Raw genomic sequence first — 16950 nt, 5'->3', positions numbered from 1 at the left:
CCTCTTCTCCAGGCTAAACAACCCCAGCTCTCTCAGCCATTCCTCATAAGACCTGCTCTCCAGCCCCCTCACCACCTTTGTTGCTCTTCTCTGGACTCGCTCCAGAGCCTCAACATCCTTCTTGTGGTGAGGGGCCCAGAACTGAACACAGGACTCAAGGAGCGGTCTCACCAGTGTCAAGTACAGAGGGAGAAGAACCTCCCTGGACCTGCTGGTCACACCGTTTCTGATACAAGCCAAGATGCCATTGGCCTTCTTGGCCACCTGGGCACACTGCTGGCTCATGTTCAGTCGCTGTCAACCAACACCCCCAGGTCCCTGTCCTCCAGGCAGCTTTCTAGACAGACTTCTCCCAGTCTGTAGCACTGCACAGGGTTGTTGTGCCCCAAGTGCAGGACCCGGCATTTGGCCTTGTTAAACCTCATGCCATTAATGTAATGGTACTGTGGGATCAAGGCACCTTATTTACCAGTGATCCCAAAGCAGATTAAAACAATCATTTCAATGGCATGGTAAACTGCCCTTTTCCTTCTTTTTTCTTTCCCTGCAAGTCAGAAGTGTAGGACTGATGGGGCTGGGGGCAGCAGGATGAGTTCCCAGGTGGTGATTCTGTGGCCTGTGGTGTGCCAGCCTGCCCCACACCACTCACCCCGTGTCCTGGAGGGAGCGATGCTGGACGCTGTGAAGCACCCTCAGCTCCTCTCGGGCAGGACACGAGGTAACCCCAGGAGGAGCGATGGCGGACCCTGCCAAGCGGTCTCAGCCGAGGAACCAAGGATGGTGGGAGCTCCCGCCACCCCACACGGGGGCTTCCCCGAACCCCCAGCGGCTGAAGGTCACCCGGCAAGGGCGGCTGCGGCCTTCCCGCCCCTCCCGGCAGGTGCTCCCGGCGCGGGAGCGGCGGCGGGCAGGGAGCGCGGTTTGCGCTCGCTCTCCCGCAGCCGCGTTACGCGTGAGCCAGGCGGAGCACGGCGGGCGGGACGGCGCGGGGCAGCGGCCGCAGCGGGAGGAGGAGGAGGAGGAGAAGGAGGAGAAGGAGGAGGAGGAGGAGGAGGAGGAGGAGGAGGAGGAGGAGGAGGGGAGGCGGGGAGCGGCTCCAGCAACCCCGCAGCCCCACGCGCCGCCCCCCTCGCCGCGGCCCCAGGCAGCGCGCCTCCACCTGCCCGCGCCCCATCCGCGACAAGCCCCGCCCCCTCCGCGCTAAGCCCCGCCCCCACGCCGGGGCTCTACCCGCTCCGATTGGCCGCGGGCAGCGCGCCTCCGCCAGGCCCCGCCCCCTCCCCGCTAAGCCCCGCCCCCTCTCACCGGGTCTCTGCCCGCGCCGATTGGCGGTGCCCGCGGGCCGCGCGCTCCCACCTGGACACGCCCTCCTAGGCCCCGCCCGCCCCGCCCCGCCCCGTGTCGCGCGGCGGCCGCTGCGATTGGCGGCGGCGGCGGAGGGCGGGGCGCGCGCTGTATATGAAGGGGCGCGGCGGGCGGGGAGCGCGGTCGCTCCGTGCCCCGTGGGCCCCGCTCGCCTTCTGTCCCGGTCGCCCCCGCCGCCCCGTTCCCTCCGCCCCCCACAGCCGGGCGGGCGCACGCAGAGCCTCGCGGAGCCGCTCGCCCCCTCGCCATGGCCCGCGGGAAGGCCAAGGACGGCGACGGCAACTGGAAGAAATTCATTTGGAACTCGGAGAAGAAGGAGCTGCTGGGACGCACTGGGGGCAGCTGGTGTGAGTGCCGGGGAGGGGGGGGCGGCGGGAGGAGGGGGCGGCGGGGATGCGGCGGGCACTGCGGCGCCCCGCCCCCCCCCCACCTCCGGCTGCGGCGGGGCTGGGGGTGGGGGGACACCGCGTGTGTCTGTGTGTCTGTCTGTCCGTGTGTCCCCCGCCCCCGTGACACCCGGGGGTGGGGGGGTGGACCGCCGGTGGGGCTCCCGGTGGCGGCGGGGGCTCCCGGCAGCAGGATGGAGCCCCGGGCGAGGCGACCTTGGTGAGGGCGCCTCGTCCTTGGGGCTCCTTCCCCGGGAGCATCGCCGGCGGGGGAGCCTGTTCTCCCGGCCCTCACCCGCCTTGGACCTCGGGGCGGCTTTCCTGATGGTTTCCCTGCCCTCCTTTTTTTTTTTTTTTTTTTTTAACCTCTGGATAAAGAAAACCGAGCTAATTTTTACCTCGTCTTGAGAGAACAACGCCCCTTTAACCACGCTTTTAACGCCCCTGCGAGAAGGAAATGGCTCTGTGCGCCTTTGCCATCAAACGCTCGCGATGTGTTTGTTCGGCGCGGTGCGAGTAGCGCCCAGGCTGAGAGGCTTTTGACATTTTCTTTATGTGAAGAGAGAGCCTTCCCGTTGCTGCCGACCACGGCCGGTGTCCGCCCTTGCGATGCGGAATCGCGGAGTTGCTAGGTTGGAAAAAGACCCACGGGATCATCGAGCCCAACCATTCCTATCAGCCACTAAACCGTGTCCCTGAGCACCTCATCCACCTGTCTCTTAAACACCTCCAGGGACCTCTTGGATCATCGAGTCCAACCATCACTATGGGACACTAAACCGTGTCCCTGAGCGACCGTGTCCTTGTTGTAATGGACCAGCTGGTGGTGCCCCATCCGGACCTTTTCCCCGGGTGGGCTAGAGCGGGCTGCTGCTGTATCTTTACGTGAGCAGAATTGGGTTGTGGGTGCGCATGGATAGGTATTTTCTGCTCCCGAGGCACCAGGCATCTGCGCAGTGCTTCAAATGCGGAGGCTGAACCAGGTCCTTCTCTCACAGCGCCCGTACCTATCTGCCTAGGACTGGTTTCCATTTGTGGAGTCGAGCTGCAGGCTGATGATCCGATTTCTCTGTTACGAACCTACCTGTTGCGGGAAGCTTTCTTGTTCAACCCTGTCGTGCTTTGTCGCTAGACCCGCTGTGTATTTTCTGAGACCCATGAGTCGTTTTGACCTTTAAGGTGTCTTTGGCGTTAAGAGCATCCTGGCTGGGAACCTGATCAAATAAGCTACCTCCTTGCGTTTGCCTTTTGATGTTACAAAACTCAAAGGCGTTACGCTGCAGACAACAGCATTAGTGTTTGGTTTGTTACAACAGCACCTCCTATGACTGTGCTCTGGAAAAAATTTCCACATGTCCCTGACGTCACAGCCATTTGCTTTACGCTGCCTGGATACCAAAGAGTGCTTTTAACTCCTGGAGCACCATGCTACCGCACCCAGCTCTTCTGCCCACCAGCCCTGGCTCCCTCCCCTGTCTCCACTGCACGCGAGGAAGACGAGAGGATGGAGTGCCTTTCTGACAGTGGCCCTCAGCCTCCATGTCGTTGGCCATTCTTCCTGATTGCTGGTCTCCCACACACTTGAAAAGACAACAACCAGAAGTGCCCCCTTTCATTGGGAGAGGCTTCTCTACTGATGGAGTGTGTTTGGTTTTTTTTGGTTTAATTTTTTTTTTCAATAGGGTTGGGGAAGGAGGAAGGATACTTCCACCTACTGCTTCCTCCCCTTCCCTTGTAGCTAGTCATTTCAAGTCCTTCAAATAAACCACCTCTTTTTCATTTGCAATTTCATGAGGACAGTCTGAGGTCAGGCAGGCTCTCTTTCAAGTACTCTTTGGCCTCTGCGCTGGCCTGCTTGTTCCTGCAGCCTGATTAGCATATAGTTGCTTGGCATGGGCTGGCTTATACTTTGTGTAGGTGGTCTGGTGATGCCTAATATGGCATGTTACTGTGCAGTTAATCAGTTGAGATAATCCTTGTAAACTGGTAACTGATACCCAGAGTCTGAGCCATGTTGCATCTCCAAGCTCATCTCCCCCCAGCCCTGATTATTCTAGGCATCTCCCTTTAGACCAAAACTAAATTCAGGCTTTCGTTATTATGTAATTCACTTTTTAATTGGCAGGAGCAGTGCCAGAGTGCCCTTGTGGGCATACAAGGCTAGTAAGCCTGCGGCACAGTGACATGTCCGAATGCTTTCCTACTTTTGAGAATAAGTATTGGAGCTACTTTGGGCCCAAATTCTGTTCCTGCTGTCTTTAATGGAGGAGATAGCCTGATCTCCCCTAGTAATTCAGGCTTCACAATTGCTTGTAAACACAAATACGATATTTAATGTAGGCTTTCCTGGACATAGCTCTAGGGCCTGGATCTCTGTGGGATGAGTGTCATTGAGAGCACACCCATAGCGTGGCTCCTTGCTGTTGAGCACTCGCTTCCCTGAAAGGTTGTCATCTGTGATAGTGTGTGAAGGTAGCCTTGGGTCAGCCAAGGGATCCTTTGACATATGGAAGGACATGGTTTAAGCATCATGTTTTACGATCCCAAATCCTGATTCATGGGTTCGTAGGCTTGCTGGGGCTCATGCTTCCAGCCCCCCAGATAACTGGAGTGGCTTACATTTTCTGTCTGCATCGGGCTATACTCTCAATGTTAAATAAATGCCTCTGCAACAGGGCTTGCTGTCTGATTTCAATGTGCTGGGCTCTTACTTGCAAGTGGCAAAGGCTGCAAATTCTGTCCTGAAATGTGGCTTCTTTGAGGGCTTGATTTGATTCCTCTTTGTTTTGTTTTCTCTTGCAGTTAAGATCCTCCTCTTCTATGTCATCTTCTATGGTTGCCTGGCAGGTATATTCATTGGGACCATCCAAGTGATGTTGCTCACTGTCAGTGAATTTGAGCCCAAATACCAGGATCGAGTGGCACCTCCAGGTAACTAAATAGGAGGCCCATGTCTGACTTGGTGCAAGCTGTTCTAGGGAGGCGGGTTGGTTACTCACCTCAAGGAGGAGGATGAAATAAGCATGTCGTTGCTGCAACACATTTGTAGGGGGTGGGTATGTTCTCAGCCTTCTGTGTTAACAATACTGGGGCTTGAAGGCAATCCTGCTAGAAATGAAGCTTGCATCCCATGAAATATGCCTCCTGTCTGACAGGAGCTTGAAACTGGATTGTTGCTCTTCCTTGCCTTTAAACTGAAGCAATGGAGTGGGGCTAAGAGGCTTCACTTGAGAATGGGCTGTATGAAGAAGCTGGGTTCAGCTTTTCTTTCTTCATAGCCACTGTGTTCCTGTGGGTAAGTGAAGGGACAAAGGTAAAATACTAGCATTACCCATGAAACTGGGGTGCGTAAGGAGAAAAGGGACCATAACAATTCGGGGTGTGCTTGTATTGGCCAGCACTGTACTATGTTGTGTGATCTAGAAGTGATGGTAGCATTTATTTACTAATGGTTATCTCAATTGAGTACGTTGTGGGTCTTGTAGTTGCTGATGCATTGCCTATCTTTACTAGACAAAATAAGTCTCTGCTCATAATTAAAATGACCTCTTGAGCAGTGCCTGTGGCCAGTCTGCCTTGGGTAGGGGCAAATGGAGTAACTAGCCCTTGCCGCAGGTTCCCCGCTCTGCCTGTCCAGGCTCTGCTGCACTATCTGATTGCGGCTGCAGCCAGCGGCTGCTCAGAGCATGGTGGGGGAGCTGCGCAACTGCTGCTTTCCCACATTACAAATGACCTTGAGGCTGCTTGGCACTGGGGATGGTAATGATCTGTCTCCAGTTGCTGTGTAAAACAGTTCAGAAGCTTTTAATAACAGTGGTATTTAAGTGACAATTGTGAGGCTGATGGCTTGTAGCTACAGAAGTTGGCTCTGGTGTCACACGGTGTCTTAACAGCCCCACTGTCTGCAGTGCTATGCTGTGGTTGCTCCCTGCTCTAACAACATGGGGAATGTTACCATCACCAAATGGTGTTATATCTCACCAAAAAATTATCTTTTTCAGATAACTGCTTTTCCAGCAGCACTCTTTTAAAGACACGATAGAGACTGAAACTGCTGTGTTAGTGTGTGCCGCTTCTTAATGTACCAGAATTGCTGGCAGTAAATGCTGTCTTAAGCACTGAAAGCGGCCGTTTCAGTCTCTGCAATGGACTGTGACATTTGCAGGAATGGCTAAATTGTCACTGATACTGCCCAGAGCCGTTAGCTGTGTCTGAAAAGCCAACATGGCTAATCATGGGGTAGTTGTTATTAAAATAATGTCTTTTTCCTTGGCTGAAGCCCAGTGGTCTCACTAGACATGAAATAATTAGCAAAGAAGCCCATGGATCTTGGGTCTCATCCAGATAGACCTGCTGTTTAGCCCGATGTCATGTAATTACTCATTCTAGGTAAACTGTTTGCTTTCTGTGTAATAGCAGTTCGCAATTCTAATTTCAAAGAAAATCTGTGGTAACATTTCAGCATGCAGAAGATTTTTATTCAGTCCTAACTGCTCTCTGCACTGTTGTTTTTCTGGGACTTGCCCTTTTTTAAATTAAAAAAGAGGAACTGAATTTCAAGATGCTCTTGAGGCATGTCCTACAGAAGCAAAAACAGAGGAAGAATGAAAAGGTCAGATCTTTGGGCTTTCAGGATGTGCTGAAATAAGGGGAACTAAATCCAGCTCCTTGACTATACGACAGTAAGCAGCCAAATAAACAAGGGGTTTGAACCAAGCTGCAATGGCACTTGTGTACAACTTCAGGGAGATGTTTGCCAGTTAATAGTGCAGGGTCCTTTGCAGGGCATCATGTGACAACTTTCTACAGATGTGGGAAACCTAGGGGGTAAGGCATGGTGGAGATTGGCTTTTGATATCATTCCTCATCCTGTAGCGCAGTAGCAGCCCTTAGACCACTGAGAGTCAAAAATAGCCTGTTAACGTTGGGCTTTCTCAGAGATTGCTGCTGTAGTGAGTTGCTGCACCGCTGTGTTTGGGAGGTCAGAAATCCCTGTGTTCCCCTGCATGACAGCTCCTCTAGTAATGAACACGCTTGTGGGCACGTTCACTCCTGCACTTGGTGAGCATCTAACTTAAACTTTCTGTGATCTGAGACCCCTGCAGACTATGAGCTACATAAACCAGGATGATATGCAGCTCTAATTCCTGTTTCTTGTGGGAAGATTTGCAAGCCAAGTAAATGTAGCGGCAGCTTGATAGGGCACTGGATCCTCTAGGAAGCTAGAAAGCCTGGTTTTATTCTTCTTACAGTGCTCTGCCCTTCTTGGGCAACTCACTGCTGTGTCAGCCCAAAATGGCTGGGGAAAAGGAAGCTACACTTCCCTTCAGGATCTGCAGAAGATGCTGTAGGGGCTGCTATAGTATTCTTGTTCTGAAATACAACAGATTTCGTAACAGCAGCAGAACCTGCAGGATGCTTTATTGAGTTATTGACATGGGTATAGCACTGAAAGCCATAAAGTGCTATTTATGTAGCCAAGTGTCATTACTATGCTAATTGGTTTCTGCCTTGGATACAACAGGAATGTTATACAGGGCTCCAGGGCAAGCTGAGTTTTGTACCTTTCCATGATAAGTTTTTTTACTCCTCTTTTGTCTTGAGGTGGGGGAAGGGGCAGTACAGTTCACCTTGTCCATCCTTGTCATGCTGGCAGCCCCAGCTTCCAGTTCCACATGTGCTGCAGGCTCTGACCATGCTTTAAGCACAGAGGGCTTACCCTGCTAACAGGGAAGGATGGAGATATTGCCTCTTAAACACAGTGCACTGAGTGTTTAAAAAACAATATTCTGTTCTCCTCCTCCCCTTCCCCACCCTGATATAAATTGGGCTGCACATCCTGCCATCTTGTGGTGTCATCCTATGAAACACGGCAGCAACCCGTCACTACGGCTGGTGTTGGGGTGAGAGAGCTCACTGCAGCTGACAGATCTTTTTAAGTGGCGGCTGCAAGGAAGAATCCCTGCTCGAGTCAGGGGATTTCAAATGTCCCTGCTTCAAGTGCTGCCTGGCCACCATGTGCCGGAGCAGTGAGTGTGTCATGGAAAAGGCTGCTCTGGTGTGTATTCCCCGCCTAGCTTATTTAGCTTGGATAGGAGCACGGAGTTGGCAGGAAAGCCGCAAGGAATGTATGCTGCCTCCTATGAAGTTGCACTTTTCTGCTTTCATCTCTTGTCTTGGCACCCATATTTGGAAAAATCTCGGAATCTCAAGCTCCAGGGAAGTCATCTGCCAAGCAGATTTTGCTGCATTTGTAGAAAACTTACATCTGCTTTTTGCACTTTGTCCCAGAGAGTGACTGGAAGCTTAGAAGGATATCACTTGGTATGGAGGTTTCTAAAGTCTATCTTCCTTTAGTGAGCTGGGGAGGTGGTAAATAAAAACGGTGTAGTGATCACTGTCATCTGTGTCATCCCAGGAGTGTTTGGACTCATTCTGAACTAAGAGTGCATGGTACGTGGAAATTAGCATTGCAACAGTGTTTGCTATGGACTTATACAATCACTGCTAGTAACAAGCCTGACTTCCCACTTGAAGTTTCTTCCTCTTCACCTTCAGGACACCTTTTTTTCCTGAAGTCTCACTCCTGCAGCTTAGAATTCTAAAGTCTGTGTGGAAAATCTGGCTTTAATTGAAGTTCAATACATGTAATTTTAATCTGCAGTGATGTTTTGGAAGTGGAACTGTGGCTGAAAAAATAATCATTAACTTCACGCTTTTTGTTTTAGAATTAGAAAGTCAACAGAAGGTGGTGTCTTGTTACCAAGTTAAGGCATAACTCATCATTTATGTGGACAGTGTCAGTCAAATGAAGACAGTAATCCTATTTCCTAGCAATGAACTCTTAAGAGGCAGTTGCGGAAACCAGCAAAAGCAGTTTGCCAGTATCATCCTAGCAATAAGCTACTTGATTCCTCCATGTGTGAAGAACAGTATCACCACAAATCACACCACAGTGCATTGCTGTGTTAATAGTATGAGACACAGACGTGTGGTGAACAGATCATAGTCTGCAGATGAGCAGAGGGTTTGTTCAGGCTCATGCCTATGAAAGTACTTAAGGCTTTGTTCCTTTTCACCCATAGGACTTGCTCATGAACGGCTTCCTTGTGGGCATGAAGCTCCTAGGAGGCTTATTTGTCCCTGTGCTTTATCTGAGCTGCATGCTTGCCTAAGTGTGTATCAAGCTGTGGTAGGTAGCACTGGAATGGCACAGCTTTGTAGTTTTTTCTTGTTGTCCTTACCAGCTTCCCTTCCCCTAATGGGGGTAAGGGAAGGGTTACAGAAGTGTTCTGCACAGGTAACCTCCTCTTGTCATACCAAATCAGCTCACTTTTCTCTTTAAAAAGCAAGATTACTTAAGAAGGGTTCAGTGATAGTGCTGCTCTGATAACGATATTGAGGCTTTTCTTTTAGCTATGGGATGTACAGATGGAAAACAAAGAAAGAAGTGCTAGATCTGCACTTAGAGCTTTGCATCTTGTCAGTTGGAGGTGTGCAAGAATGGAGGTTGTGGTGGAAGCCAGCAATGCATTTTTAATTGGGATAAAGCTGTGTTCATAACAAATCTTCCATTTTCACAAAGATTTGTTTTCTCACTTCATAAGACAGATACCTACTTTGCTCTTATCCTAAACAAAGCAAGCACCTGATGTACTGGAGGCCAGTCCAATCTGGCTCATCCAAGTACCTGTAAATGCCCAAAGCTTGACTGAAAGCAGCCCAGCTGTGGCCACAGGCTGCCTAGCAGAAATGGCTCTTCTCTTTCACTGGCCTCTGCAGCAGCTTTAGAGGTGCTACTCAGGCTTTGGCGCTGTTCTGCAAAGGTTTGCAAGACAGGGATGCTTTGAATGGGAGTTTGTTCTTGCAGCTGAGTTGCTTTTCTCGTGGGCAGTGGGTTGGTTTTGCATTGTACACATCAGGGGCCAGGCTCTCCTAGCCAGAGAACAGAGTTAATGTGGTGGGTGGCTTTTACACACCACAGCACGTATATTGCTGACCTCCCCTGTGTCTTTGCTGTGTCTGCATGGGTACCTTAATCTCCTTCAATAAGAACAGAGGTGAAGAGTTCCTTGGTTTTATAGGTCCTGGGTGAAACTCTATAGCTTAACTGCCTGACTGAAGCTTAACAACCCTGCCTAAGCTTTCCTGAATTGTATATTTATACACTTGAATGGCACACCTGTAACTTGAACTCTGGAAAAGGCAGACCCAGGAGAGGAACCAAGGCCTGCCTTCCCTGCAATTCCAGATAGCCACTTTGAGTGACTCCAAGCCTATGGTTTCCCAGCTGAGTGGTAACATGAGGAGGGTTGGGCAGGATGGCATTGAAGTCCCTTACTAAAATTGAACCCAGCTTATTTATTCTATTTCTATTTATTTATAACTATTTGGAACAGGAGTGCAAGTAGTTGCTTGAAAGGAGGTTGAAAGCCACCTTGGAGGGTAGGACATACTGGTGGTGGAATAGTAAGTTGCTTCTAAACTTTTAACACTCAAGCTGGTCAGTCTGTACCAGCGAGAATTTTGAGCGGTTAAACCTGCTTCCTGGAATAAAACTTGAAACCTTGAGCTACTTGCTGGGTGTCTCGCTATCTTTGGCTACTAGGAGCTGCATTTAGGGGAACAAAGCTAATCTTTGTCCTAGGTTACAAATTCCAACTCACTGGGGAAGGGGGGGTGGAGAGTGGTGAGCTGGCTTGAGGAGGGACTAAGCAGAGAAGCACTCAAGTGGCTTTGGAAAAATTGCTGGAGTCACAAGTTCCTGTGGGCTGAGGCCAGCCGGCTAAGCTGCCTGAGTTTTGTACCAGGGGAACTTGCTGGCAACAGACCTGTTCTGAAAGCTGTCAAAGCAAATGCTGTTCCCCTGCTCCTTTTTCTTCTTCTTGCTAAAATGAAGATGACAAACTGAACAGAAGTCATGACCTCAATAATTACAGTGGCCACCACAAAAGCAGCATGAATTCCAGTTCCCATTACTTAAGTTTAAAGCGTTAGCCATGCATCAGTGCGTTCAATTAAAATGTGACCTAACCATCACAGAGAGCAGCTATTTCCAAGTCCCATAATAAAAAAGCAGAGGAATTAGCACTTTTCATCATCTGTAGGCATTACTTGTATTTAGTCTCTTCTCTGTGTATTCTTTTTCTAGTCATCCTCCTACAGCCAAAAGCAGAGCTAGTTACACAGTCTGGAATCTAGGACAGTCTTTTAAGCATCTCTCCTGTGTGATGATATTTCCAAGTCACCTGCCTGGTGAAGAGCTTCTGATTAGAGATCTCGGAAGGTGATTTCTGCAATCAGAAATGCCTGCTTACAGTGTGAGAAGACCAGAGGAATTGATCAGGCTGATAAATTTACTGAGAAAATATCTCCTGCCCTGCATCCTATAAGGGAGACTACACAAAGGCAATGTGAATTACAACCAGCAGAGACCATACCTGACTTGGGGATCCTCTCATATTTTATTTTGTTTTATGGGTTCACGAGTGGGCATGTGTAGCGTGTTCTGCAGACTTTCAGGTCAACCTGCTAGGGATACATATGGAAGAGTTGGCTTCCATGAGACTCTCTAGTGTGTGGTTGGTCTCACATGCAGACAGCTTGCTTTCTGTCCCTGGCAGGAGGCAGAAGTGGGCAGGGGACCTGTGGCTGATTGTTTTTCTTGAGGAAAACCTTGACTTGCGGTCTTCCTTCTGGATTCTGTGTTTTTTTTGTCTGCTTAGTGATGCAAACAACATAGCAAATATTCCAGACTGTTGTTGGAAAGAGGAGATAAGAGCCCATCGGAGCCTCCCCTCTAGTGAGCTTAAGCTGTTTTGTGCAAGTTCTGAAGTCTGAAAAATAGACTGTTATTACTATGTTCTTGATGTGTGTTGCATCGCTTGGGGGCTGTGTAACTCTGAGATATACTTAATATTTTCTTCCTGGTTTTGCTTTTCTTAGGACTCACTCAAGTCCCCCAGGTACAAAAGACAGAAATTTCCTTTACTGCCTCTGATTCCAAAAGTTATGACCCGTATGTGAGGAACCTGGAGAAGTTCTTAAAGGACTACAATGATGATCAGCAATCTGAAAGCATAATATTTCAGGACTGTGGGGGTAAGTCTTGATTGTTTCCTGCAGCTGAGGGCTCTGATCGGTGCCCCTCCATCAGAAGCTGAGGGTGAGCACTGATGGTCTCTGGCTTTGGCTGTTCCTTTTGTTGTAACCAGTAATAAAAAGAGCCTGTCTGGCAAGCTGGCAGGCTCTGGTTTCAGTCATATGGCTGCTCAATAAATGATTACTTTGGACAGACCAGATTTGGCCTGGGATGTACCTAGAAGCTTATTGTAGTGGTTATATGGTTGAGAATTCCCAGATTTCACTTGGAGAAAGTTGCAGCTGACTCTAAAAAAGCATGTGATGCTGAGCTTGTCCTGTCTGAAAGCCACGGATTTTACTGGTGACTTTGCTGAAGCCAGGGTTGGTCCCCTTGATGCAGTGCAGCAAAAGATCTGGGAGGTATTAACCTTTAATAGATTATATGTAATAATGCATGTAAAGTCCGAGGGGAACCTGCCTGTAAAAGCTGCCAAAACCAGTTTCTGAGCTAGTGCATTTGTTCTTTTGTTATTCTGAAAGACTGGTCAGTTAAAAATCAAAACCCCTGCAAACCTGCTGGTCTGGGACCGGCCCACATCTGGGGGGTGGCTGGGTGCAGGTCTGTAGTGTCATTCACCTGTTTGGATGAGGGGAAATCCTGACTATGCAGTGAAGCCAAAGTGTTGCTGTTCGTGACAAGCAAAAGGTCACATTGCATACGGTTGTCTTTTCATTCCCCCTACCGTGACAGACGTACCTACCAATTACAAAGAGAGAGGACTATATAACGATGTCCAGGGCCAGAAGAAGGTCTGCAAATTCAAACGTGAATGGCTGGGAAACTGTTCTGGAATAGAAGATTCCACCTTTGGGTACAAGGATGGCAAACCATGCATCCTCGTCAAGCTCAACAGAATTATTGGCTTCAAACCTAAGGCAAGTGTCTCTTCCCTTTCTAGCAGAAGCTACTGAGGAGGAGGAGGAGTTGGCTGCAGATTTGCTGTGCCTGCTTTTCTGTCTCTGGAGAGACACTGGTATTAAACCCCTTCCGCAGAGGAGGAATTGTGAGACGATTTGAGTAACTGGCACTAAAAATAGCTTTCATTAAAAAGCAATGGGAACTGCACACTGCAAGTTGGTAACAAGTAGCAGTGAACCTCATGGTGAAAACTCCTGGTTATTTATCTAGTAACTTCTGACTGGATTGCTCTGACACAGGGTATTTTCTTTAAGTGATAAAACCTGCTTTTAAGTTGCTGTGTGCTTCCTTGGGACTATCTCAGACTGACTTTATCTGTAGTAAGATCAGTACATTGTGTCACTCCCCCATCTACTCTGGCCTTTCCTCACACAGAGTAGAGTTGCCTGCCTTGCTTAAAACCACTTAAATAAATGAAGTCCTGCTAATATTCACTATCAGGCTGATACATAGCCTTTAAAGTGCAGATGATGTCCAAGGGTCAGGCACAGCTCTTGCCACGAGAAAGGTGTGGAGATCTTTAGGTTACTTAATGCAGTTTCCCAGATGCTATAGGATGTCTGTCACCTGCTTGCTCTGTGCTGCACCTGAAGGCATGTTTGCAGTAATGCTGAAGGATGTTAATCTGGACAGGAATGGCTTTTACTTCAAGTTTTTTCTCTGATGCACTTAAATGCAGAAAGATTCTCTTAAGAATTAAGCTGCAGAGCACATGTCAGTGAATAAGGTGGTGTGCAAAACCTGCCCCTCCATCTTCTGGATGGAAACCAGTGCGAATGGTGGGCTAAGCCACCTTCACCACCATGCCTCAGTGGAGCTGAGGACAGGGAATTACACTGCCAAGCTAATGTGCTTTGAGGAATGTTTTTCTTCAAAGGGAGCTTTACCTGTACTAAAGGAGTTGAATTTTGGCTCATCTGATTTGGGGTGGAAGTAGTGGGTGCCTTCTAGCAGGAATGTGCTGCGGTTGTGGGATGGCACACGCAGCAGCATGTCTCTTCCTGCCACTGCCTGGGCTTTGCACAAACAAGCCCCACAAGCTAGGACTCTGCCATGAAACACTCTCCCCAGTGACACCAGGAAATGGAAAACAGCCTGATCTGCTTGCTTTGGCCTCCCCAGCAGTAAAACTAAGACAACAGCCCTGCTTGGGTTAAGGTTCCCAGCTTCTAGTTGTGTTATGCTGCCCGTCCATCCTGTGAACCACCACCAAGAGCTGTTGTCTCTGAAACTGAGCTAGAAGGGAATCTGGTGAATGGCACGTGGTTTGGCCCAGCGAGGGTCGCTGCAGAGGAGTGTCCTGTGTGTAACAGCCCCTTCTTCTGGGTTTCTTCCAGGCCCCGTTGAATGACAGCCTCCCTGCAGACGTTATGTCAAAATACCACCCGTACCTCATCCCTGTGCACTGCACTGCCAAGGTAAGTTGAGCCTCGAAGCTGCAGGGGAGACTGGCTAAGTCTTTATCCGAGTACAGTGACCTCTTGCTGCCTTTCTGCAGACAACTGGGATAGTTCTTGCTTGGAACATCTCCCCTTCCGGAACAGGAGTTTCTCAAAACCCCATTGGTGACAAATGACCTTCAGTGCTGCCCTCACGGTGAGGGGTAGAAGCAGGGCTGAATGGCAAAGGGTATCCTTAAAAGTAGCTGGTTTGCTTCCAAGGGCTGCACTGGATAGCTGAAAGGAGGACTGTGGGGAAAAGGTAACTTACATGGATCGTGAAGCAGATGAGAAACAGCAGGGTTTTGTTTTTTTTTTTTTAGCCAAAGATAGTGCAGTGGTAGAACAGGAAGCTGTGGTGACTTCTGCACCCATAAAAAGAAGGGGCTGAGTTTTTAAATAAAGAAAAGCCCTTTTCCTGGCTGGTGCATGCTGGGAGCTGCTTCCTGTGCAGCCACTGGTTAGACAGCGCTGAAGTGTCCTTGTCACCACTGGGACCGTCCTCGTGCTATCAAGATGAGGATCAGTGGTGGCCAAAGAGAGGTGGCGGGCAGCCTTAGTGAAAAACAGATGGTGCTGGGGAAGAGCGCTGCAAATGGGAGAGCTTGGGTGATTGACATCATTTGTTCTTCCTGCCTCCCTAGCGAGAGGAGGATGCAGACAAAGTCGGCACAGTGGAGTACTATGGGATGGGCGGCTACTCCGGCTTTGCCCTGCAGTACTACCCCTACTACGGGAAGCTCCTGCAGTCACGGTACCTGCAGCCGCTGGTGGCCGTGCAGTTCACCAACCTGACCTACGACATGGAGGTGCGTGTGGAGTGCAGGGCCTACGGGCAGAACATCCAGTACAGCGACAAAGACCGCTTCCAGGGACGTTTTGATATTAAATTTGACATAAAAAGCAGCTGATTGAAAGCACAACTCTCCTCCCCCCCCTCCTCTCCTCCTCCTAGCCATTTGAAAAAGGTAAAAATAATAAAAAAAAAGAACAAAAGATAAAACCTCCTAGTCTTGAACAAACTGTCATACGTATGGGACCTACACGTAATCTATATGCTTTACACTAGCTTTCTGCATTTACTAGGTTAGAATGTAAACAAAGTGTAGCAATAGCGACAAATATTTATTCTACTGTAAATGAGAAAAGAAAAACAAAATTGAGCCTTGGGACATGCCCATTTTTACTGTAAAGTATGATTCCATTACTGACTTGTAGTAAGCAGTGTTTCTGGCCCCTAAGTATTGCTGCCTTGTGTATTTTATTTAGTGTACAGTACTCTAGGTGCATACTCTGGTCATTTTTCAAGCCATGTATTGTATCTGTTTTCTACTTCTTGTGAGCAAAGACTTTTGCTGTCCAAGGTGTAAATACTCAATGGGACTAGAACTGGCATGAGACTTCTCATTATTTTGTTCCTTTTCAAAGAAAGGCTCACCCGTGAGACTATTTAACAGCACTCCATCCGGCTTCTGACTTTTCTGTGGTGTTAGTGTATTTTATTTGGAGGGGCAGCAGGGGAAACTAACTTAAGTGAAGCTAAAGAGAATAGATGATTGTGTACTGTGCTTTGTAGCGAATGCTGTCTCTCTCTCCACCTTCTCCCTCATCCTCCTGTATGTTGTGTGAGAGACCGGGTCAGGCTATCACTATCCTTGGTGATAGGCGTAACTCTGCTTTGTATATTTTCTTTTCTTTTTTTTTTTTTTTCCTGCTGGAGGCATCGCACACTGTGGTGCTAATGTCTTTATTGAATGTTTTAACCATTTTCATGGTGGAAGAATTTTATATTTATGCAGTTGTACAATTTTATTTTTTCTGCAAGAAAGTGTAATGTATGAAATAAACCAAAGTCACATGTTTGAAAAGAAATCTTTATTTTAAACTTTATAAAAGCAATGCAGTACCCCATAGAATGGTGTTAAATGTCGTCTAAAGTGCAAAACTATATGTTCTAACATGTAATAATAGCCAGGAGTACAGTGCTCTTGTTGATCTTGTATTTCAGTCAGGTTGAAACGTTGGACAAATAAATGAATGAACACACTGTTCTGTGTGCATGTCTCTTGCCTTGGTTGAGGATGGAGGCTGTTAGTTGTCCAGAATCTTGAAGAAGTACTGCACCTATTTCCAACAGAAAACACATCTTTATCATTCCTGGAAGATCTGAGCTGAAACAAACACAAGGATTGCCTTAAATTGCTGCTCCCACCTGTGAGCAAATGTGTTAAGCATCGGTTCTGGAATAGAGGGGTTTGGTGTTGCTTGTTTTTCCCTCTCTGCGAGCTGAGCAGTAGCTGCATTAGAGGCTGCTGTGGTGCATGTGCCCATGCTCACGCTGGGGAATCCAAGAAGTCTTCATCCTATTTGCTATTACAGAATGTTCTCTCCTCCTGGAGGTACAGGCCACACATTCTAGCAGTAACCACAGGTATAAGTGGTTTATCCTTAGTGTGGGTTAAAGCATCCCCCAGCGGTAGGTGCTGCAGGGCTGGGAGCAGGGAGGGCACACACTGAAGCCACCAGCAGATGAAATCAAGTTTTGCAGCAGTGACTTGCTCTGTGTTGCTGCTGGGCCAGTGGCTCAGCTCAGAATGGGCTATGATGCCCGGCAAGGCTGCTCAGACATGACAAAATGTGGCAGCTGGCTTCCTGCAGGAGTCACGATCGCTTTATGCTGCATGACACGGATTACCAG

At 48.8% G+C, this 16950-nt stretch overlaps 2 protein-coding genes across 2 annotated transcripts in view; one reads left to right on the top strand and one right to left on the bottom strand.

Moving 5' to 3' along the window:
- Window positions 1-1510: 1510 nt before the first annotated feature.
- Window positions 1511-16299, top strand: ATP1B1 (ATPase Na+/K+ transporting subunit beta 1). Its single transcript, XM_069867840.1, has 6 exons — window positions 1511-1712; window positions 4554-4682; window positions 11697-11852; window positions 12586-12770; window positions 14151-14231; window positions 14897-16299. The coding sequence occupies exons 1-6, from the start codon at window positions 1613-1615 to the stop codon at window positions 15161-15163; spliced, it is 918 nt and encodes a 305-aa protein (XP_069723941.1). The 5' UTR covers window positions 1511-1612; the 3' UTR covers window positions 15164-16299.
- The window catches only part of NME7 (NME/NM23 family member 7), a 98630-nt gene continuing 97710 nt past the window's right edge, over window positions 16031-16950 (bottom strand). Inside the window, exon 12 of the mRNA XM_069867827.1 lies at window positions 16031-16376. Coding sequence (XP_069723928.1) covers window positions 16344-16376 — 33 coding nt within the window. The 3' untranslated portion in view covers window positions 16031-16343. The remainder of the gene's footprint in view (window positions 16377-16950) is intronic.

This window comes from Phaenicophaeus curvirostris, chromosome 1, assembly GCF_032191515.1.
Source record: "Phaenicophaeus curvirostris isolate KB17595 chromosome 1, BPBGC_Pcur_1.0, whole genome shotgun sequence".
Taxonomy (NCBI): Eukaryota; Metazoa; Chordata; class Aves; order Cuculiformes; family Cuculidae; genus Phaenicophaeus; species Phaenicophaeus curvirostris.
The sequence above is the reverse complement of the archived record's forward strand: the minus strand, read 5'-3'. Positions and strand labels throughout refer to the sequence as shown.